This window comes from Odocoileus virginianus, chromosome 6 (genome assembly GCF_023699985.2).
Source record: "Odocoileus virginianus isolate 20LAN1187 ecotype Illinois chromosome 6, Ovbor_1.2, whole genome shotgun sequence".
NCBI lineage: Eukaryota > Metazoa > Chordata > Mammalia > Artiodactyla > Cervidae > Odocoileus > Odocoileus virginianus.
The window spans coordinates 26,893,665-26,914,692 of NC_069679.1; the positions used below are offsets into that span (position 1 = coordinate 26,893,665).

Genomic DNA, 21,028 nt, shown 5'->3' on the forward strand with positions numbered 1-21,028 from the left:
TCGCCCAGGGCAGAGCTGCTGCCCATGGCTCCGCCCCAGGGGCGGGGCCTGCACGTGGGAGGGGTCCCCAGGAGGAGGAAGCTTGAGGCCAGTGCTTGGCCAGGTTCCAGCCCATGCAGATGGGTGTAACTGCCTCCTCTCTGCTCTCTCTCTCTGTCTTTCTTTCCCTTGCTTTCCTCTTCTGCTCAGAACACAGACAGCTTCACAGTAAGTGGTACTAGACTCTTCCCCTCTTTCTCATGCTGTTCCTTTCTCTTTGCTGGGCTTTTCCTGTTTTGTCCTCTTGGCCAAAACCACTGGTGCCTTCCAAGGCTCCCAAACTCCCATCCCCAGTCCGCACGTGGATGTGGGCCCTCTGGCCACCTGCTGCTGGAGGGCGGGTGTCTCTAGGTAACAGCTGAGGGGCTCAGGCCTGTGCAGCTGGGCCACTTTCCCCTCGCCCCTGCCTTGGTGGGTGTCTCCTTTAGGCAGGTGACTGTTGAGGAGGGGTTGAGAGGGTGGCCCTTGCTGAGCCGAGCCCCTCTGCCTGCAGACCACCGTGGCCCACTGCATCTCCGTGAGCCAGGACTACATCTTCTGTGGCTGCGCTGATGGCACCGTGCGCCTCTTCAACCCCTCCAACCTGCACTTCCTCAGCACCCTGCCCCGGCCCCACGCCCTGGGGACAGACATCGCCAGTGTCACGGAGGCCAGGTGAGCTATGCGGGACCCCTGCCTCCATTTCAGAACTTGATTCTGCACCCAGCCTTCTTTGCCTCTGCTTCAAGGTGAAGGTATCAGCACCCCAAAGATTACAGGAACGTCTCTGCCGAAACACAGATTTGACTGTATGAGTACATGGAATATCGCGGGGGACCATGGAGTATCTCTGTATGCAGGTGTCAGGGGGGGCTTAGTGTCAGATTTGGGTTTGCATTCAGTGATTTTAGGACTGGTTCAGGGACTGAAGTTTTGCTTCGGCTGGATGCTGTGAGGAACTGGCAGGGGGGGGCGGGGGCAATTCCACAATTGGGCATTTAATAATTTATGTCTGAAAGGTAGAAGGAAAGGTGTGGTGCTAAAGCTGTAACTGATTGGTAAAGGAATAGCAGTCAGTCCTGAAAGATGGGAAAGGGTGATGATCGGTCTTCTCTGTAGCTGGTGCAGTGATCTTGTTTTTATCTGTCTCAGAACCACTGCAGAGTGGTCTTGTTTTTATTTCGCTCCATTGTGGCCACAGGCACCTTGTCTGCCGTTGGTGTTTTGAGACCTGGTCCGTGCTTGTCAGGAGAGCATGTGGTCCGGCAGCTCGTGCTGGGGCGGCTCCCAGCCGAGAGCTGTCAGAGCAGTGCTTTCCTCTCAAGCAGCTGGTTCCAAACCTGTGGGTCTGGAGAGGGCTCTCATGCTCTGCTCCTTGCTTTGTGGCTTGGCTTCTGTTTTCATTCCCTCATTTCCACAGCTCCTCACTCACCACTTTGCACTGTCTTCTTCCCCAGTCGCCTCTTCTCTGGAGCGGCCAATGCCAGATATCCAGACACTATCGCCTTGACCTTCGATCCTACTAATCAGTGGCTGTCTTGTGTGTACAACGACCACAGCATTTATGTTTGGGATGTGAGGGACCCCAAGAAAGTGGGCAAGGTGTATTCGGCTCTGTATCATTCTTCCTGCGTCTGGAGTGTGGAGGTAGGTGACCTGGCTTGGACACATTGTGAGGATGGAGAGTGAGGATCCCCAAGCAGAACACTGTGTTCCTGCTCCCTCCTCCTTTCTTCAGCAGCAGCCCTGTGTATCCACATATCCTCAGATGGGTCCTGGGGATCGATCTTGAATTTTAGTGCTTAAACGTCTCAGGCTTCTTCCAATGGGCCCCTGTCCATCCTCAGCTCTGCCTTGTCCTGGGTTGGATTATCTTGAACAAGTTACTGAACTTACCTGAGTCTCGTTTCCTCATTGGTACAATGATGTACTTAATTCATCTAATTGTTTTAAGAATTAAGTGAAAAACTGTGAGTGGAGGGTTTCATAGTAAGCATAGAAGAGTACCTGCTATTTGGTAAATGTGCTTTCCCTCAGTGATTTGAACAATATCTAATAGTTGCAGTTTGCTTACCATGTGACTCTGGGCTCAGCCTTGGCCAACAACAGCTCCTTAGTCTCATTCCCTTCTGTCTCGGTGGACTGGCAAGCGACTGCTGCCTGCCTGGAGCTCCGACTTTGTACCCTCTGCCCCTTCAGGTCTACCCCGAAGTGAAGGACAGTAACCAGGCCTGCCTGCCCCCCAGTTCCTTTATCACCTGTTCCTCCGACAACACCATCCGCCTGTGGAACACAGAGAGCTCCGGGGTGCATGGCTCCACGCTGCACCGGAACATCCTCAGCAATGTGAGCCTGGGCTCCTCCATGCCGAATGCCTGTGTTCCCTTGCCTTCATGCTACTTCTCAGGAACTGGGTCCCCAGACTTGACCTCTGAGTTCTTATGTTGCCTTCCTCTGCAAGTCAGGGCTTTGTCTTGTCAGCATTCCTCTCCTCTTGCCCCTGTACTGATCAGACCTGTCTTACCCACTTCTGACCTGCTCCACCAGGACCTCATTAAGATCATCTATGTGGATGGGAACACTCAGGCCCTGCTGGACACTGAGCTGCCCGGGGGAGACAAAGCTGATGGGTCCCTGATGGATCCCCGCGTGGGCATTCGTTCTGTGTGTATCAGCCCCAATGGACAGCATCTCGCTTCAGGGGACCGTGTGGGCACTCTCAGGTAAAGCCAGCTCTGCCATGGGTACCACCTGCCTCTGGTGGTGTGGACTGAGGGGAGTTAGGTCCCCAAGGATAGAGCTTTTGAAAAGCTTGGCTCAAAAAGATTGGGGAAAAGATATTCATATACAAGGGAAAGATAATTATAGTCAAGAAACCCAGCAGAAACCGTTCTAATCAAGTAATCAGGCTTACATTCGCATATCAACATCATAAACCCAATAATACAATGCTCTACAGAAGGACATAGCAGTTTTTCTGTGGTATTCTTGCCAAAATTTTAGAAGCTCGGTCCCATCATGAGAAAACATCAGACCAACTCAAATTGAGATACATATGACCGAGCACCTGCACTAATCAGTACTCTTCCCAAGTGTCCAGATTATGAAAGGGAAGCAAAGACTGAAGAACTGTTACAGACAGGAAACTCGGGAGAAATAATAACTCAATGCAGTTGGACTCTGGATAGGATTGTAGATCCAGAAAGAGGACATTGTGGGAAAACTGGTGGAATTCAAGTAGAACCTTTAGATCCTAGTATTGTACCGATGTAAACTTCCTCGTTCTGGTAAGTGGACTGTTGTTATGTAAGATGATCACATTAGGGAAAGCTAGGTAAGGGGAATATGGAAACTCTCTGTACTTATTTCAACTTTTCTCTAACCTGAAAGTTCAAAAATAAATTTTAAAAAAGGTCAGGAGAGAGGATGTAACAGAGAAAGCAGAGTGAGTCTGTCTTCCTGCAGCCCGGCAGTGACCTCCTCCTGCCTCTCCTTATCTCTGCAGGGTGCATGAACTGCAGTCCCTAAATGAGATGCTGAAGGTGGAGGCCCATGACTCGGAAATCCTGTGCCTGGAGTACTCTAAGCCAAATACAGGTAAAGAGGATGTCTGGTACCCATGCCAGAGGCTTAGGCTCCTCTTGTCCTGCTAGTGCCACTTACATCGATCCTGGCTGTTGGATGTGGGACTGAAAATCCTTTGAATCATTTGGTGTCTTTGCAGATTGAGAGGAGGGCAGCTCTGCCCCATCTCCATGGTTGGCTTGGCTTAGGGATATGGTGCTCAGTTCTTGTTAGCTTGGCCCAGATAGGGGCGTGCTCTGGGCATGCATGAGCTGATGGAGTTCTTCCAACCCCAGGTCTGAAGCTCCTAGCGTCAGCAAGCCGGGACCGGCTGATCCACGTGTTGGATGCTGGACGGGAGTACAGCCTACAGCAGACACTGGACGAGCATTCATCCTCCATCACTGCTGTGAAGTTTGCAGGTAGTGGCAGGGCAATTGGGATACATTCTGCCACCTACCACTGACACGCCCTGCCCCCTACTGCCCCCTGCGTTCTGCCTCCATTAGAAGGGGTGCCAGTCACGGGGAGTGTGGGACAGCAGCTGGCTGGCTTGGGGCTGGATGGGACGACAGGTGAAATATAGACCCTTAGTCCAGGGAATCCTTACCAACCAGGTTTGCTGAGGATGAGGAGAAAGGAGGGCCCGGGTTTGAAGAGAAGCATCCTGATTTAGGGCTTCTCTGGGACTCAGACAGTAAGGAATCTGCTTGCAATGCAGGGACCCAGGTTCCATCCCTGGGTCAGGAAGATCCCCTGGAGAAGGGAATGGCAACCTACTCCAGTATTCTTGCCTAAAGAATCCTATGGACAGAAGAGCCTGATGGGCTATAGTCCATGGAGTCACAAAGAGTCAGACATGACTGAGCGAATAACGCTTTCACTTTTCACTTCATCCTGATTTAATGGGTGGTCCCAGCTGTGTCGAGTAGCTCACAGAGGGAAAGTGTTGAGGGAGGCAGAGGGCAGACTGGACCTACTGTGGTGAGAGCAGTGGGAACAGCTCGTCCCCCTTCCTCTACAGCCAGTGATGGGCAAGTCCGCATGATCAGCTGTGGAGCAGACAAGAGCATCTACTTCCGCACTGCGCAGAAGGTGAGGTGACCAGGCGTCCCTGAATGGGGCAGTGGGTTTGGGGATGAGGGGTGGGGTCACTACCATTCCCCTCCCTGAGGTCACAAGAGGTGAGGGGAAGCAAAAGCAAGGCTCCTTGGGCCTGGTGAGGCATTTGGGCGTGGGGTCTCCACCCCTGCAGTCTGGAGATGGAGTGCAGTTTACGCGGACACACCACGTGGTGCGGAAGACGACCCTCTACGACATGGATGTGGAGCCCAGCTGGAAGTACACAGCCATCGGCTGCCAGGATCGGAATATTCGGTGGGCATCCCTTTCTCAGACCATCTGACTGCTCTCCTTCAGGCCCGAGGGCGTCAACTCTCGGGTGTCTATCTTCTTGTCCAGGACTCTGTGCCCCTTGAGCCCACAGAATGAGGACTTTGCCTCACCTAAGAGGTGGTGGCCCCTTTGGTGTTGGGGAGTGGCTTCCAGAGGGAACAGAACTGGGGGTGAACACTGGCTGTGCTGCCCCCCAAGCGACCATGAGTTCCTGCTCATGTGATGAGTGTGTATCTTCACAGGATCTTTAACATCAGCAGTGGGAAGCAGAAGAAACTGTTCAAAGGGTCGCAGGGTGAGGATGGCACTCTGATTAAGGTGAGGGCTCAGTGGGATGGGTGCCGGGCCAGAGAATGGGGGCGGAGGGCGCTGGGTGGAGAGGGACCCAGCTTCCTGGCCTCATCCAGCTGTGTGTCCACTCCTCAGGTGCAGACGGACCCCTCAGGGATCTACATCGCTACTAGCTGCTCCGACAAGAACCTCTCCATTTTTGACTTTTCCTCAGGCGAGTGCGTGGCTACCATGTTTGGCCACTCAGGTGAGTATAGCCCTGCTACTGTCCCACTGGAACCTTCTCGTTTCTCCCTGGCCTTTTCTGGGTCCCAGCAGAGCTGTCTGTCCCTTCCCTCCAGCCAACCCCCGACCTCCACTGTTGAGAAGACATCTGTCTGGGACTTCGGGCGGGGGGCTCATCGGCCATATTTGTTCTTCACAGAGATTGTCACTGGCATGAAGTTTAGTAATGACTGCAAACATCTCATCTCTGTATCAGGGGACAGGTGAGCAAGAAGCCAGCTTCCCTGAGATTCTTCCTGTGTCAGTCCCCTCTCTCCACATCAGTGATGTCTTGGGAAGTAGGGCTGAACAGGCCCAGCCCTGGAGGGTGGGTCTGGTCTCCCTGCCAGCCCGGGGAGGAGGGGCGCTAGCGGTGCTGCCCCCCCTACAGTCCCCCCGCCCCTCACCCAGCTCTGTGGCTCCACCCCAGCTGCATATTTGTGTGGCGCCTGAGCTCGGAGATGACCATCAGCATGAGGCAGCGACTGGCTGAGCTGCGCCAGCGCCAGCGTGGGGGCAAGCAGCAAGGATCGTCCTCTCCCCAGAGGGCCGCTGGACCCAATCGGTGAGATCAGAGTGTGGGTGTGGATGCCGGCGGGTGGGCCTCCAGGCCGCTCCTCCTCCTCCTCGCTATGGACCTGCCGCTCAGCAGCTCTGTCTCCCTGTACCTGTTCCTTACTCGAAGAGCCACGCCGCTGACCTCTCCACCCACCGAGTCTCCTCTCCCCGTGACCTTCCTTGTCTTGGATGCAGGCCCGAGGCCCCCTCGATGCTGTCTCCCGGACCAGCTCTCTCCTCAGACAGCGACAAGGAGGGAGAAGACGAGGGCACTGAAGAGGAGGAGCTTCCAGCCCTGCCCATCCTTGCCACGGGCACCAAGAAAGAGCCAGGTCTGTGCGAGTCTGTGGTGGGGCCAGGCAGGCACCAGTTGGGCAGTGGGACTGGGGGGTGAGAGCAGGGAGTTGAGGCTTTGAAGGGTGTGGGCTGGTAGGGGCTGGCACTTCAGAGTGAGTGGGTGGGAGCCGTGCTCTCTGACTGCCTGTCTCTGTCTAGCCACTGTGCCCAGCCCAGCCCTGCCCCGAAGCCTGTCCCACTGGGAGATGAGTCGGGTGAGTCATCATCATTAAAATGTTCTTCCAAGGTTACAAGGGGTGAAGGATGGTGAAAGCAGGGTTCTCTACACCTGGCGAGGCATCTGGGCGTCGGATCTGCCCAGGTGCCCGCCCCCTGTGTTCAAGGAAGCCCGAAGGATGGTTCTGGGTGAGGGGTGAAGCCCAGGTGAGGCCAGGGGAGGTGGCCTACATTGGTCAGCCACCACTAGGGGCAGCACTTCACTTGTTCAGCCACCTGGGGCCCTGGGAGCAAATGTGAGCAAAGAACTGGTGGAGCTGGGGACTAGAGCTGAACAGTTAGAAGGAAATTTCAAGAAAGTCAAAGGGCCAAAGAATGAAATCTGGAGAAACTTTAGTACTAGAGAAGGTTAGGAGGTAAGCTCAGAACTTCCAGAATAGTTAGGGGGCAAAGGCCTTAAGAGGATCAATAACTGAATGGTGACTTCCGGGTGACCAGGAGGAGGAGAGAGGCTTTCAGAGGCGGCTCAGCCCTCCCTTGTTCCATGTCAGGGTTTCAAGCATCAGCACCTTTCACTGTCAGCAGCAGCTTCATGGGATGATGGTGGTGTGGGGTCTGGCGCCTTCTGACCAGGCCATGGGCCTCAAGCCTGGACTCTTGGTTTGTCCTTGGTGCTGTGTATGGACCTGGGGCTGTCCTCTGAGTGGGGGCCTTTTAGAGACTCCCAGGTCTGAGGTGTCCATGACGCTGGTGAAGACAGACTGGAAGGTCAGCACATAGAGTGAAGCTGAGAGCACGCACTCTGGAGCCAGGCTACCTGAGCTAGAACCTGCAGGCAGATTGCCTGTGGAACTTGGACGAGTTACCGAAGCCCTGTATGCTTCACTTTCCCTTCAGTACCTACATCATAAGGTGGTTGTGAGAATTAAATGAGCTAATACATGTAAAGTGCCTGGCACACACTAGGTGACAGCTGAGTGTTTGCTGATACTATCGTTTGACTGTTACTGTTACTCCTCTCCCACCCCCACCCCATACCAGGCACAGGAGACGGAGGAGTTCCTGGACCCAGCTCCTGACACCAACCAAGGACCCAGAAGGAGGGGGCGCTGGGCTCAGCCAGGCGTGGAGCTGAGTGTTCGCTCTATGCTGGACCTGAGGCAGCTGGAGACACTGGCCCCAGGACCTCGGGGCCCTCACCAGGACTCTCCGGCCATGACCCCTTCAGGTCCTGGGAAGCACAGTCAGCAGGCTCCTGAGACCTCAAGTGTGGGCCAGGTGAGCCTGCTTTCTCTCAGCAGCCTACAGATCTCCAAGCTGGCTGAGCCAGCCTTGTGCCAACAGCGGTGCCTAAGCGTTCATCCCGCGGTGGTTGCTCTGCCCCCGTGGGGCATGGGTAACCTGACCTGCAGAGTCAGGTGGGGCTGGTGAGTCTGTGCCTCACTTTTCCCCTTGGGTGGAAAAGCAAGGGGTCACCTTTGTCCTGGGTGGGGTTCCCTGGAGGGCTCATGATATAAAGTAGTGGCTGGAGGTTGGCAGCCCAGAGTGCTAATGTGGTTCTAGAGGCTCAAGAACACTGGTTGGAACCTAGCCTGGCTTTTTGGTATCTGTTCTCAGAGTCGGAGCTTCCCCCAGAGTTGGTGCCCACTGAATCCTTGCTCCCCTGCACCTCCTCTCCCAGACCCTTGCTCACATCAGCAACCCCAGTGATGCCGCTCTGTGTGTTTCCAGAATGAAAAGCTCCCCCGGCCTCAGGCTTCCCAACCCTGTTCCTGCCCCCGCATCATCCGATTGTTGTCCCAAGAGGAAGGGCTTTTTGCCCAAGATCTGGAGCCCGCACCTATCGAAGATGGTATTGTCTACCCGGAGCCGGGTGATAGCCCCACCCTGGATACCAGGCAAGGGTCTTACAGACTTCTGGGGCCATGCATACCCCTCTCCCATGTCTCCCTTCCCTCCCAGTGTTCTGTACTTGGGTGGGGGGCTGGCTCCAGGCACTCGGCTTGCCCACCACTGCACCCTGCCTCATCTCTAGTCCTGCTCATGGGGCAGGAGGAAGGCAGGAGTCCATGGGGCTGCTGCTCACCACTGCTCACCACCTCTTCCTTCCCCTGATGGCCTCTCTGGCAGTGAGTTCCAGGTGCAGGCACCGAGCCGAGGGACCCTGGGAAGAGTGTATGCAGACGGCAGGGGCTCAGAGAAGCACAGTCCTGACAGTGCGTGCTCTGTGGACTTCAGCAGCAGCCGCCTTTCCAGCCCTGAGCACCCCAATGAAGGTGAGGCTGCAGCCCCAGGGAGGGCCAGGAGCACGCCGATGGGAGCGGAGGCTCTGGCGACAGATTGGTGCAGCGTGATGCTTCCCTCCCCCTCCTCCACATCCAGACTCTGAGAGCACGGAGCCCCTGAGTGTGGACGGCATTTCCTCAGACCTTGAAGAGCCAGCCGAGGGTGATGAGGAAGAAGAGGAAGACGAGGGGGGCACTGGCCCCTATGAGGTGCAGGAGGGCAGCCCCCATACTCCAGACCAGGAGCAGTTTCTAAAACAGCACTTTGAGACTCTGGCCAACGGGGCTGCTCCAGGTGTGGTCAGATTGGTCATTGCAATCCTTCCTTCTTTCCTCCTTGCCCAGCAGAGAGGGAGGGTCCAAAGTCAGGCCATGCCCGGGGTGGCTTTCTAGGGGAGGCAGAGTCTGGAGCCAGGGCTTGCTTCAAGTCATGGTTTCTGTCACCCTGGCAGGGGGCCCAGTCCGGGTGCCAGAGCGGACAGAGTCTCGGAGCATCTCTTCACGATTCCTGTTGCAAGTGCAGAGCCCCCCACTCAGGTACTCTCCCCACAGTAGCTTGCTTTCCTACAAGGAGCCCAAGCTCTCCTGACCTCGTAGTGCTCCCAGTAGGGCCTGTTCTGCCCCAGGGCGGACTGAGCCCTCTCCTCTCCAAGGCTCAATCTTCCTTGCCCAGCAGTACTGCGCCTTCCAGCTTTGTCCTGGCTGACTTGGTGCCTGCCCTTCTCTCCCAGCGCCCCTCAGTGCTGTGAGACCTGCTCCCTGCCTTGTCAGGGAGCAGCCCTGAGCCTTCTCTGGGCCTTCTTCCACATTTCCTTCCTAGGGAACCGTCCCCATCTTCCTCAAGCCTGGCAGTGACGTCAAGACTGGCCCAGGGGCTGCAGGCTTCTGGTGAGCAGCCAAGAGGCATTGGTGCCAATCCTCCAGGAGCACCCCCAGAAGCGGAGCCTTCCCCCGGAAACCCTGGCCCCCAGCAGGCAGTCCCTGTGCTACTGCCGCGACGCCGTCTCAGCCCGGACAGTGGCTGGTCCCCCAAGAGAGTGGCTGCAGCCGACCCCACAGGTGGACTCCAGAAAGCCCAGTCGGTGCAGAGTCTGGTACCACAGGGTGAGGCACCCAGGGGGCTCAGCTCCAGGGCTGGGGTGTGTGGAGCCCCTGGGCATGCTCGAGGAAGGTGGCCTCACGGAGCCCTGACGTGTCACTGGGCTTCTAGTCGGTGTCCGTTAGTGGGTGTGAGGGCGCTGCAGCTCCCAGGGAGCTGAGCCTTAGCACCCGGGATGTCTTCCTCACCCCCTGACCCGTGTGTGTCTCTGTCTTCTCTGCAGATGAGGCCCTTCCACCAGGCCTGTTGCTCTCCCAGGAGAGGGAGGCCCAGGGCTGCCTGCGCTCCTTGCCCCAAGCTGATCGCCGTTTGTCTCGGCCCCACTCGTACCAGAGCCCCACCACCAGTTCCATGGCCAAGATTGCCCGCAGCATCTCTGTTGGGGAAAACTTGGGTCTGGCTGCTGAACATCAAGCTCCTGCTCCCATCCGCATCTCACCACTCAACAAGCTGGCCCTGCCCAGCCGGGCTCACCTGGTCCTGGATATCCCGAAGCCACTGCCTGATCGTCCCACCTTGGCCACCTTCTCACCTGCTACCAAGGGCCGGGCCCCTGGTGAGGCAGAACAGCCCAGCTGCCCAGCGGGGCTAGGAAAGGCTCACAGTACAGCTGAGAGGCGGGCCTGTTCAGGGGAGGGTGCCACTCCCAAGCCTAGGACAGAGTGCCAGGCTCAGCCTGGGCCCAACAGCCCCCGTGCCCAGCAACTACCAGTCAGCAGCCTCCTCCAAGGCCCTGCGAATGTGCAACCCCTTGAGAAGACTCCTAGCCCTGTGGAATGTGCCAGGCCAGGGGCAACCCTGAGCCGGGACTCAGGTGTGCACCGCTCCCCAGCTCTCATCTCCCGCCCCATCCTCTCTCTCCCGTCTTGTCGGCCGCTCTCTGGCTCCATCTCATTTCTGTGGGTCCAGCCTCTGGCGTTTCTCATCTTGTCTGCTCCTGTTTCGGTCCATAAGTTACACCCCTGATGGTGAGACACTCTGCCTAACCTTTATGACCTCTCTATGACCCACTTCCCCTTCCCTCTAGCCCTTGGGGCTGGAGCTGGCCCTCTCCTCTGGACCGTGTTTCCTGTGTGGTATTGGGAGAGTGTTGAGAAGGAAGGAGGCCAGAGGAAGGGACTCAGGGCATGTGGTGCTAGACAGGGTTGGGGGTTGTGGTGGGATAGGCCTCTCTTGCTCTGAGAGGCCCCTGGGTGGACAGGTTGGAAATGACAACTCTTATGGGCCTTGCTGAGCCACGTCTGTCCCTTCCAGAACCAGCAGTGAGCCTGGAGCAGTGTGAGCAGCTCGTGGCTGAGCTCCAGGGCAGTGTGCGCCAGGCCGTGCAGCTCTACCACTTGGTATGTGTTGGTGCCCCTCTTCCCCTCTCCCCGTCTGCCCAGCAGGACGACAGAGCATGTCAGGAGTGGTGGTTGAGTATCTAGCACATAATGCTAAGGCTCTTCCACTGACGAGTGGGTGGAACAGTTAAGAACTCTGAGTAGGTGAGTGGGTTACAGACCAGGCCAGGCCTTTTGAACTTGAGTACACATCAGTCATTTCTGGCTAACAGCTGGAGGAGACATCCTCAGACAGGAGGGGACAGTGTAGAGAGCCCTCATGTCCTAGTTTGCTTAGGACCGTCCAGCTTATGCCTGTTGTCCAAGTATAATTATTAATAGTATCCCTTTGCATATTCAGAAACGATTTGGCCATTCTGAACATAGGGGACGGTCTTTCAGGGGCCAAGATTTGAAAGAGGAATTGCTAACAAGATGTAGATGGTGCCACATCTGATAGTTACCCCCAGGGTCTGCCTCCATCCCCTAGCCTCTGGTCATACTTGCTCATCTTGGCGTGTGGAACTCCTGGCCACACCCAGCAGGGCATGCAGTCCCTTCTTGGGGGCAGGCTAGACACAGTCGGGGCCCCTCCCTTTTCTGTATCCGTTGACAATCCCCTCCACTGTTCCTGCAACTCACTTCAGGGGTCCCATTGCAGGTGGCCAGCTGCAAGACACCCTCGGTGGAACAAAGTCGCATCACCCAGCTCCTCAGAAACACCTTCTCTTCAGTGCGGCAGGAGCTGGAGGCCCTGGCCGGGGTGGTGTTGGCCAGCCCGGGCGGGAGCCCTGGGGCTGTGGGGGCCGAGCAGACACAGGCCCTGCTGGAGCAATACTCAGAGCTGCTGCTTCGAGCTGTGGAGCGGCGCATGGAACGCAGACTCTGAGTTCCAGAAGCCTGTCCCCAGTGAATGCTACCCCCCTTCCAAACTGCATCTCTCCTCCACTCACCAAAACCTGCGAGGATGCTTGGAGTGGAGAGCAGGGATCCATGCTCAGAGGGGCCATGGCTTTCGCAGCTGTTCCTCACGGGACCCCTGTATTTATTAATTTATTTCCCTGACTGTTGCCTCACTCTCTTCGAACTCCTGCCTCCACAGCCATCTGGTGGCTCACGCAGGGGCAGATCTTGGTCTTTGTCATCTTGGTGCTGTGAGGAGTCGGAGGGCAGCCTGCCCTCCCTTCTTAGAAGCCATTTGAAATTACTGCAGGGATCAGCTCCCTGCGGTGGAGCACACACAGGGTATCCAGGGCAGGTAGAGGTGAGAGGTGATCTGGTGTCCTTGCCCTCTGGCCAACGGTGGAACTTCACCTCTACCTCCATGCCCCCTCCCACACCAGCTTACTCCCCTGGTTGCCAGAGCGGGGGTTGTCTGTTTTTCCTACTTGTTGGCAGTTCAGAAAGGCAGAGCCCTCTGGCCCTCTGGAGCCCGCCCAGCCATCAGGAGGCTTGAGTTGGTGTCAAGGCCTGAGCCCCCACATTCCACTCCCATTCCCCCCTCCAGGGGGGCCTAGCATTGTCTCTTCCCGTGCCCCCTTTCTCTCCTGGCCGGAACTTGTAGAGCCAGCTGTGGGACATTGCTGCAGGACGGTAAAGCCCTCTGCTGGGCAAACATTAAGCCCTGGCCTCCTATCCTCAGCCCTTTGGCCTTCCCTGTTCTTCAGCCCTGGTCCCCAACAGGCTGCTGAACCTGAGGCCACCTTCTCCGTGGATCCTGAGCGATGCTCAGTCAGAAGCCTGTGTTGGAACTTCCCTCGTAGTTTACAGGGCGCCGGCCCACCTTCTAAGGACCTTGGCCACAGAAGAAACCTATACAAATGCACACACACATGCACATACACACATTGAGTGTTCACTGCTGGACCACTTGGCTGGCTGATGTGTGCCTGCTTTCCTTTCACATCCTGCCCTGGCTTCATCACCCTGGCTCCTATCAATAATATGAAAAGGGATGGAATGCACTAAGCCTGGATTCTGGATTCCTGGCTTTCACAGCCTAGCTGATGTGTAATGGCCCAGAGTATCCTCAAGGGCGGTGCTGGGCACCAGGTGTGCTGGATGCTGGAGGTTGAATAGAGGGAGGCCCATGGGGCTGCAGCAGGGGCCAAGAGACACACTGGAAAGGTGGTAGGTGGGCCAGGTAAGTGGTAGAGGTGAGGGGATAGAGTTAGGAGGGTAGTGTTAGGGGTGAGGGCAGGGAGCCAGGGCACCGTGGGCAAGTAGAGTAGGACCAAGTACAGAAGCAGCTGTGGAAGAGTTGGGGTGAAGAACGTGTCTCTAGGCCCTGCTGCTTCCGCTGCCTCAGGTAAGTCAGGGCAGCTCTGCTACAGCTCCAGGCTGGAAAGTGTGTCCCTATGGGCTCTGCTGGCTCTGTGGGTGGAGGCTTGAAGTTGGATTCTCAAGGGTGCCCAGCTGTGCTTGCATTAGTCACCTGAACAGGTGAACCCTATTTCACCCTCACTCTTTTCTACTACCACCACCTCCATGGCCAAGCTGCCAAGAAATCCTGGCCCAGGAACTCTCAGAGCTGAGTGTGGACCCCAAGAGGGCGCAGCTGCCCTTGTCATAGTTAGAAATCCGCTCCCCATGTACCCCTAACCAGCACACCAGCCGCAGTCCACTGCAAGTGGCGCTCAGGCCTGGCCCTCGGGGCTGGGTTCCTGGCCACCCTCAGCCAGTCTATCCCTCACGAGGATGAAGCGACACTCCTGCCGAGGTTTGTGGGAAGGTGGCCACCCTTTTGATTACCCACCCCCGCCCAGCGTGGGGGGATGTGGTCGGCGCCCGTCCCCTTCTGCATGTCTGAGGCCACCGGCAACTGCCGCCCCCGTTCAGATCTGCCCTGACCCAGTTTTGAAAGCCCCTTATTTATAACTTTTATACTTTGCCCAGGCCATGGCGCTTCCCCAACATCCCCAGGTCTCACAGGGCAGAGGCTGTTTTTAATATGTCCGTTTGTATTGATGTATGAACTCAATAAACACAATCATTTGCTAACTCGGTTGTCAGCGAGTTGGGCGGGCAACAGAATCTGTGGTCGCGTGGGGGTGGGGCAGTTGGCGGCTCCGACTGCAGCCGCGGGGCGTGACGACTAGGCGGCCTCCGGCACGCAGCCAGAGCTCGGGCGTGAGGCCGCAGAGAAGGGCGGGGCCTCAGGGCTGGGGCGGAGTCTTGAGGAAGGAGGGGCGGGGCCTCGGGGCGGCGGCGTCATGGCGGAGGCGGCTTTGGACGCTGTGCGGAGGGAGTTACGAGAATTCCCGGCTGCGGTAAGGGGTGAGTGGGCTGGCTTGTTGACTGCCAAACAACCTCAAGACGCGGGAGGGGCCTTGGGCTTGCCGGGAACCGGGTTCCAGAGCCGGGTGCGCCCTGGTCCTTCCTGGGTCGCTGATACCAGGGTGCACCCTGTTTCTTGGCCTCAAGGAGCTTGGAACCTCGTGCACGTGGGTGGCCCCGTCGTCAATCTTCTTCCGCAACCCTGACCCCCCAGCCCCCTGGGTGGGTCCTCAGCTCCCCTCCTCCCGTGTTCCCACACCTTCGTGGCTTCCTGGGGTGACTCTTCATCTTTTCCCAAGGCCCGGTCCAGTCTTGACTCTGGCGCTGTTCTGTTTCCCACTGTCAGCCGGCACCGAGTAATTGGGGGTTTTCTGTTGTGTTGCCTTTTCCACCCTTCTCTGTTTTGAAGTTTCTCCCTCTGCGAACCCCTGCTGGATCTCTTTCTTAAAGAGGAGACGCCTCCAAGCCAGGAGCGCTGCAGAGGATTGGAGGCGGCTGTACTGGAGATCCCTGGCTTTTCCCTTGCTTGGTTTTTATTTTCCCCCTCTCATTCTCTCCCTTTACTCTTTTTATTTTTAAGGAATGTCTTATCACTGAGTAGTAACATGGGCACGTTGTTTAAAAACCAGCAGACTTATGTAAAGTAAGTGTCCTTCCTTCCCATTCCAGGTTGCTTCCTTCCAGCAGTACTCTTATTAATATCCACACACACACGCCTATGACTGGATATCTCCCTTTTTATACAAATGGTAGCTTGTTAAGCACATTCTTCTGGTTCCCTGAATCTTTTAGGTCCATCTAAATCTGCTTCAGTCTTTTCCACATTTGTGTATTAATGCTGTAATTTGCTTAATTAACCCCCTCTGGCAGGCATTTAGGTCATTTTCAATCTGTTGTTTTTAATATAGCAATAATACTTTGAGTATTTGTTTAACAGATATTTAGTAAGCACTGCAGTGTGCCAGACTCTGTTCAGTATGTTTAAGATACATCACTAAAACAGATCTCTGCCCTCATAGAACTTACATTGTAAGTGAGGGGACAGTTAACTGTAGGCGCATTAGATGAATAAACCATACAGTAGGGAAAAATGGGTTCAAAGATAAGTAGTGTGGGGTAAAAAAGTAAAGCAGAGTTAGGAGACTCGGGATGTGGCAGTCGGGCAGATTACAAGTTGAAATAAGAAAGTCAGGGTGGGCCTCTGACAAGGCGACGTTTGAGCACTGGCTTGAAGAAGGAGGGGAGCGGGTGAGCGAGCGGACCTGAGAGAAGAGAATTCTAAGCAAGGGCATTCGGGTCAGATGCTGTAAGGTAGGAGTGTGCCAGGTGTGTTCAAGGATCAGTGAGGAGGCCGGTGTGGCTGGAGCAGAGTCTGTGCACATGTATGTTTCTGTTGGCTAAATTCCTAGCCGAAGAATTGTCAGACCAAAGGAATTGTTTGGGTCCTTTATGAAATTCTCCCTTTGAAACCTCAGGAGAGAATACTGGCCATTCTTTAAAGGAACTTTAAATGGTGAAAAAGTGAAACTGAAATAATTGCAGGAAATACAAAGGGTTAAAAAAAAAGCAGTTTCCACATCATTTAAGAATTCTGGTGAGAGTAATAGGGAGAGTAATAGGGACTTGACTGGTGGTCCAGTGGTTAATAAGACTCTGTACTCCCAGTGCAGGGGGCATGGGTTCAGTCCCTGGTTGGGGAAATAGAATCCCTCATACCACATGGCATGGCTGGAAAATAAATAACACAAGTGGCTATGTAAATCAACCATACTTCAGAACAGAACAAGGAGATTTATTGAGCCCCACAAGGTGACTGCTTGGGTGGGCTGGCGTGACTGGGGAGACCATTGCCAGATTCCTCCCCCTTGTTCCCATATCTGCCTGGCACATTCCATCTTGCTTTTCGAGCCAGTGGAGTAAGCACACTTCCTTTTCAAGTTTTCCTGGGTCCCCCAGGGTCTTCCCACTCAGTTTCCATTTTTGATCTAACACCATTTCACTTTCCAGCTGTTTGCAAGGCCTGGATGACCGGTATGGAGAGGCGGTTGTGAGAGAGAGCTTGAACCCAGAGGTGAAAATGAGTGCAGTGGCCGTTGGGAGAGCGTGTCGTAACGCCCACTGGGGATGAAGACATTCAGGCTAGACCGCAGGGATGCAAATAACACAGCGAAGCCTCACGCTGTGTGTAAAAGCCAGGAGGAAGGCATGCCTGTGTGAGCAGCAAAAACAAAGTTGGGCACCCCCTGAGTAGGGTGTGTGCTGAGGGGCAGGCCCCAGACGGAAGGAAGCTGGACTGGAAAAGTAGGTTGGGTCTCATCACAGAGCACCTTGAATATGTGCCGAGGCTGACTGTGTTTCGTCAGGAGTAGTGGTTAGCCATCAAAGGACTTTTTACTAGGGTGTGACAAGATGAGATTGTATTTTAGGAAGATGACGGGGACCTGGATGAGGGATTTTTTTTGAGAAGGAGTGGAATTCAGCCAAGGAAACCAGTTAGTTCACTGCAGCAATCATCCAGCCGGAAGATGTTGGAGACTTACATTCAACCATTAAGCAGATACTTTGAGCACCTACTGTGAGCCAGGTACTGTTCCAGGTACTGGGGATACATCAGTGAATAAGACAAGCATCCATGTCCTCATGGAGCAAACATTCTAGCAAGAAAAACTGATCAATATTTGGGATAAGTTAAATATATAGTGTGTAAGATGGTGATAAATGATAGAAATAAAAACAAAAACAGGGGTATAAGGATATTGAGGGCAGGTTACAATTTTAAAAATAGTGGCCAGGAAGGAAAGCCTCACCAAAGTGACCTTTGAGGACCCAAATGAGCTAACTTTGTGGATGCCAGCAGAGGAAAGGGGTGTGTGGTGTGGCCTGAGAGACATAGGTAGTAGAATCAATAGCAGTTAGAGATAATCAGTAGGATGCCAGGAGTGAGGGAGAAGGAAGAGTCAAAAGAGATTTTTGTCAAGGGTGAAAGAGGGCCGTTATTGATACCCGTGCAGGTGGGGCACCGCAGTCTGCCCACACGCACACAGCAGTCTTGGGGGTCTGAGCTTGGTGATGCTGTTTGGTAAGACAGACCAGACAGTTCAGCCCTTACTTTTCCCCTGATGGTTTCATGTAGCAGCTTGTCTCCCCAGTTAGGTTGTAAGCTTCTTGAGATGGTGCTCGGATCATCCCTTAATACATCCATGATGCCGAGGCAAGGACTGAGCACATTTTAGGTGCTTCCCAGAGATCCTCGGCCCACTCATAGCAGCGCTGGCCTTGGGGCCTCAGCTCTACTCACTCTGGAGCTTCCAGTGCCACCTCCATAGCTGCCTTTCCTAATGGATGCCAGGAGGTTGGCTATTCCACAGTGGGAAGGCCAGGGGTCCCCTGGGCAGAGCCGGACATGTCCCCGTGGAGCATTGGGGTTGGGCCCTGTGGACATCCTGGTGTGTTTATGGGTGTTTCACACTTTCTTACTTAAATTTCCCTCCTCATTCTTCTATTCCTGGCTGTCCAGGGTCCCTTGGTCACCGATAGGCCTTGATCGGTGGCACAGTGGCCTGCTGAAGTGGGCATCTCTTACGTGGGCAGTGGGGCAGCCACTGGGTTCTGTTGGTTTCAGCCCCTCCCCCAACTCTCTCTCTCTCTCTCAGAGCTCAGCGTGCCTCTTGCTGTTCCCCACCTGGATGAGCCCCCCAGTCCCCTCCACTTCTACCGGGACTGGGTCTGCCCCAACAGGCCCTGCATCATCCGAAACGCCCTGCAGCACTGGCCAGCCCTCCGGAAGTGGTCCCTCCCCTACCTCAGGTGGGGGCTGCCCTGGGCAGGGTGTGGGCGGTGCTCTGGGGCCTCCAGGGCTGGGCTGAATGTCCATTCCTCCAGGGCCACCGTGGGCTCCACAGAGGTGAGTGTGGCAGTGACCCCAGATGGCTACGCGGATGCCGTGCGAGGGGACCGCTTTGTGATGCCTGCTGAGCGCCGCCTGCCCCTGAGCCACGTGCTGGACGTACTGGAGGGCCGAGCCCGACACCCTGGGGTTCTCTACGTGCAGAAGCAGTGCTCCAACCTGCCCACCGAGCTGCCCCAGCTGCTGCCTGATGTGGAGCCCCACGTGCCCTGGGCCTCTGAGGCGCTGGGTGAGTGGAGGCGGGGCCCTGTGGGGAGGAGACGGAAAGGTGGGAGCAGCCTCCTTGCTGTTTCTCTCCCCTTGATGATGGCAGCCCCCGTTCTTGGCCCCACAGATCCCTAGGCCTTGACTTCATTTTGATGAATCACTGAAGACTGCTGCTCTTTCACCTGCCCCAGGGAACAGAGGCCCCTTGTCATGCCTGCCTACCTCTGCCCCTTCCCCCCACTCTTCCCCTGGGACCCCACTGCTCCCCACGCAGCATCACTGGTGGTGACTTCCAGCCTGGCCTCTCCTAACTCTCCCTCTGACCTCTGACCCACAGGGAAGATGCCTGATGCTGTGAACTTCTGGCTGGGAGAGGCAGCTGCAGTGACATCGTGTAGGCGTTGGGAGTGCAGAGCAGGGGAGGAGGTTGTGGGGAGGAAGGTGAGGTGCAGAGTGGAAGGCTGACCTTGGATGGAAATTGGACTGCCTGATCTTTAAAATTTCTTCTGGGATTCTGGGGCTGAGATCCATCAGAGGGCCTTCCCTGACAGCTCAGGTGGGTGGAGATGCCCACGGCATTAGACCTGGGGGACACTGCCTCTGCTAGGTCCCTAGAAAGCGCTGAAGGCCAGCTGAGTTAGGGTAGACTCACAAGAACCCTGTTTGTGCGATTTTCTCTCTTGTTGAAGATGAGCCCAGGGCCTGGCGAGTGTCTAGTCCCTTGGTAGGCAGAGATCTGAGATGCCCGAAGGCCTGCCAGACTCCCGTCGTGGTGTCCTCTTGAGCCTGCTATGACTCTGTGCTCTCTGTCACGTCATAAGCTTTCTTAGGGTGCAGGGCCCCAAGTGCAATCATCTGTGCCCTCCCGTGGCCTGCTCCTCATGGCCCTGCCCACTGGGCCCTCTGTGTTGGCAGTGCATAAGGACCATTATGAGAACCTCTACTGTGTGGTCTCAGGAGAGAAACGCTTCCTGCTGCATCCACCCAGTGACCGGCCCTTCATCCCCTATGGTAGGGGATACAGCCTGGGAGGGGTCCCCAGCCGCATGGTGGAGGGAGGGCAGTGGGGAGCCCCGGGTGGGCTGGGGACACAGCATCTCCACTGCCCTAGGACCCCTGGCCCCCATGCCCCTGCACTCAGGGAAGATGAGGGAGTGGTGGGCACACTCCAGGCCTTTTGAGGATCCTCAGACTTTCTCCCCCTGGTTTCAGAACTGTATACACAGGCAACCTACCAGCTAACTGAAGAGGGCTCATTCAAGATGGTGGATGAAGAGGCCATGGAGAAGGTGTCTGCCTTGTTTCTGGGCCCCGGGAGAGGGGGAGGCAAGGAGCCTGGACTCTGAGGAACAGGCACCAAAGCGGTGGGGAGGTGGCGCTTTGCTGAAGAATCCCTCCATCTGGGCTTCCCAGTGGACCCACTTCCCTGGGGTCCGGGGCGTTTACCTCCAGGCATAGAGTTCAGAGCCTGGGGGCTTTGGGCCTGCTCCCTGGAGTCTGCCATGTCCCCAGGTGCCATGGATCCCCCTGGACCCCTTGGCTCCAGATCTGGCCCGGTACCCCAGTTACTGCCAGGCCCAGGCGCTTTGCTGCACGGTGCGGGCGGGTGAGATGCTCTACCTGCCAGCCCTGTGGTTCCACCACGTCCAACAGTCCCATGGCTGCATTGCTGGTAAGGGGCGGCCCAGGTCCCTGGGGGTGGGTGGGGAAGTGGAAAGTCTGTCAGAAGGGGGACCCTTGTGCTCCGATTTCTGTTTTCCCCTACAGTGAATTTCTGGTACGACATGGAGTATGACCTCAAGTACAGTTACTTCCAGCTGCTCGACTCCCTCACTAGGGTCTCGGGCCTCAACTGACCGAGCCCTGGTGAACATCATCAAGAAGTACCCGTGGAAAAGGCCACATCTCTCCCAGGCCAGTCAACTGTAGAGGCAGCCTGGAGTCGGAGGTGCTGGCTGTCAGCCCAGTGGGGCTTAGGGTCAGCTCCAGAGGCTTGGGAGGCGGCCTGGAGGACCAGGAGGTGCCGGGCAGGTCTGGGTGTGAGCGCCCAGGTGAGGCAGCATCCTGTTCTGGAAGAGGAAGGGGCTTGGACGCTGCACACCTCTCATCAGTGCCGTGACCCATGACCTTGTGCCACTTACTGCCTCAGAACAGTGGTGTCCTGTCTGTAAAATGGAGATAATGATGGTTCCTACCTCACGGAGTGCTGGCGGTGCTATCTGTGAGGATGGCAGAGGCCTGGCACAGAGGAAGTGTTCAATAAAAGGCATCTGTGACTCAAGTGTGTTGAGACTCCCTTGCAGTTGCCTTCCATGGTCTGCCAAGGGCTAGA

The 21,028-nt window shown here is 55.9% G+C and overlaps 2 protein-coding genes across 4 annotated transcripts in view; both read left to right on the top strand.

Annotated features, from left to right (window-relative positions):
• MAPKBP1 (mitogen-activated protein kinase binding protein 1) overlaps positions 1 to 14,306 on the top strand; it is a 53,111-nt gene extending 38,805 nt beyond the window's left edge. Inside the window, exons 9-32 of one of the 2 annotated variants that reach the window (XM_070469060.1) lie at positions 190 to 207; positions 533 to 693; positions 1,476 to 1,665; positions 2,218 to 2,364; positions 2,566 to 2,741; positions 3,524 to 3,615; positions 3,879 to 4,004; positions 4,607 to 4,677; positions 4,838 to 4,959; positions 5,220 to 5,295; positions 5,404 to 5,515; positions 5,693 to 5,756; positions 5,963 to 6,097; positions 6,286 to 6,422; positions 6,586 to 6,641; positions 7,645 to 7,881; positions 8,335 to 8,501; positions 8,734 to 8,879; positions 8,986 to 9,183; positions 9,341 to 9,425; positions 9,709 to 9,992; positions 10,211 to 10,801; positions 11,242 to 11,327; positions 11,968 to 14,306. In XM_070469060.1, coding sequence (XP_070325161.1) covers positions 190 to 207; positions 533 to 693; positions 1,476 to 1,665; positions 2,218 to 2,364; positions 2,566 to 2,741; positions 3,524 to 3,615; positions 3,879 to 4,004; positions 4,607 to 4,677; positions 4,838 to 4,959; positions 5,220 to 5,295; positions 5,404 to 5,515; positions 5,693 to 5,756; positions 5,963 to 6,097; positions 6,286 to 6,422; positions 6,586 to 6,641; positions 7,645 to 7,881; positions 8,335 to 8,501; positions 8,734 to 8,879; positions 8,986 to 9,183; positions 9,341 to 9,425; positions 9,709 to 9,992; positions 10,211 to 10,801; positions 11,242 to 11,327; positions 11,968 to 12,195 — 3,705 coding nt within the window. In that variant the 3' untranslated portion in view covers positions 12,196 to 14,306. The remainder of the gene's footprint in view (positions 1 to 189; positions 208 to 532; positions 694 to 1,475; positions 1,666 to 2,217; positions 2,365 to 2,565; positions 2,742 to 3,523; positions 3,616 to 3,878; positions 4,005 to 4,606; positions 4,678 to 4,837; positions 4,960 to 5,219; positions 5,296 to 5,403; positions 5,516 to 5,692; positions 5,757 to 5,962; positions 6,098 to 6,285; positions 6,423 to 6,585; positions 6,642 to 7,644; positions 7,882 to 8,334; positions 8,502 to 8,733; positions 8,880 to 8,985; positions 9,184 to 9,340; positions 9,426 to 9,708; positions 9,993 to 10,210; positions 10,802 to 11,241; positions 11,328 to 11,967) is intronic. The other variant, XM_070469061.1, reaches the window with a different exon arrangement.
• Positions 14,307 to 14,499: 193 nt separating this feature from the next.
• Positions 14,500 to 20,977, top strand: JMJD7 (jumonji domain containing 7). 2 transcript variants are annotated; one of them, XM_070469068.1, is made up of 8 exons: positions 14,500 to 14,582; positions 18,236 to 18,389; positions 18,465 to 18,718; positions 19,034 to 19,090; positions 19,612 to 19,707; positions 19,909 to 19,985; positions 20,209 to 20,368; positions 20,464 to 20,977. In XM_070469068.1, exons 1-8 carry the CDS (start codon positions 14,519 to 14,521, stop codon positions 20,550 to 20,552), a joined length of 951 nt encoding a protein of 316 aa, XP_070325169.1. In that variant the 5' UTR covers positions 14,500 to 14,518; the 3' UTR covers positions 20,553 to 20,977. The 2 variants fall into 2 exon arrangements, with proteins under 2 accessions (XP_070325169.1, XP_070325170.1); XM_070469069.1 differs by lacking the exon at positions 19,034 to 19,090.
• Positions 20,978 to 21,028: the final 51 nt, after the last annotated feature.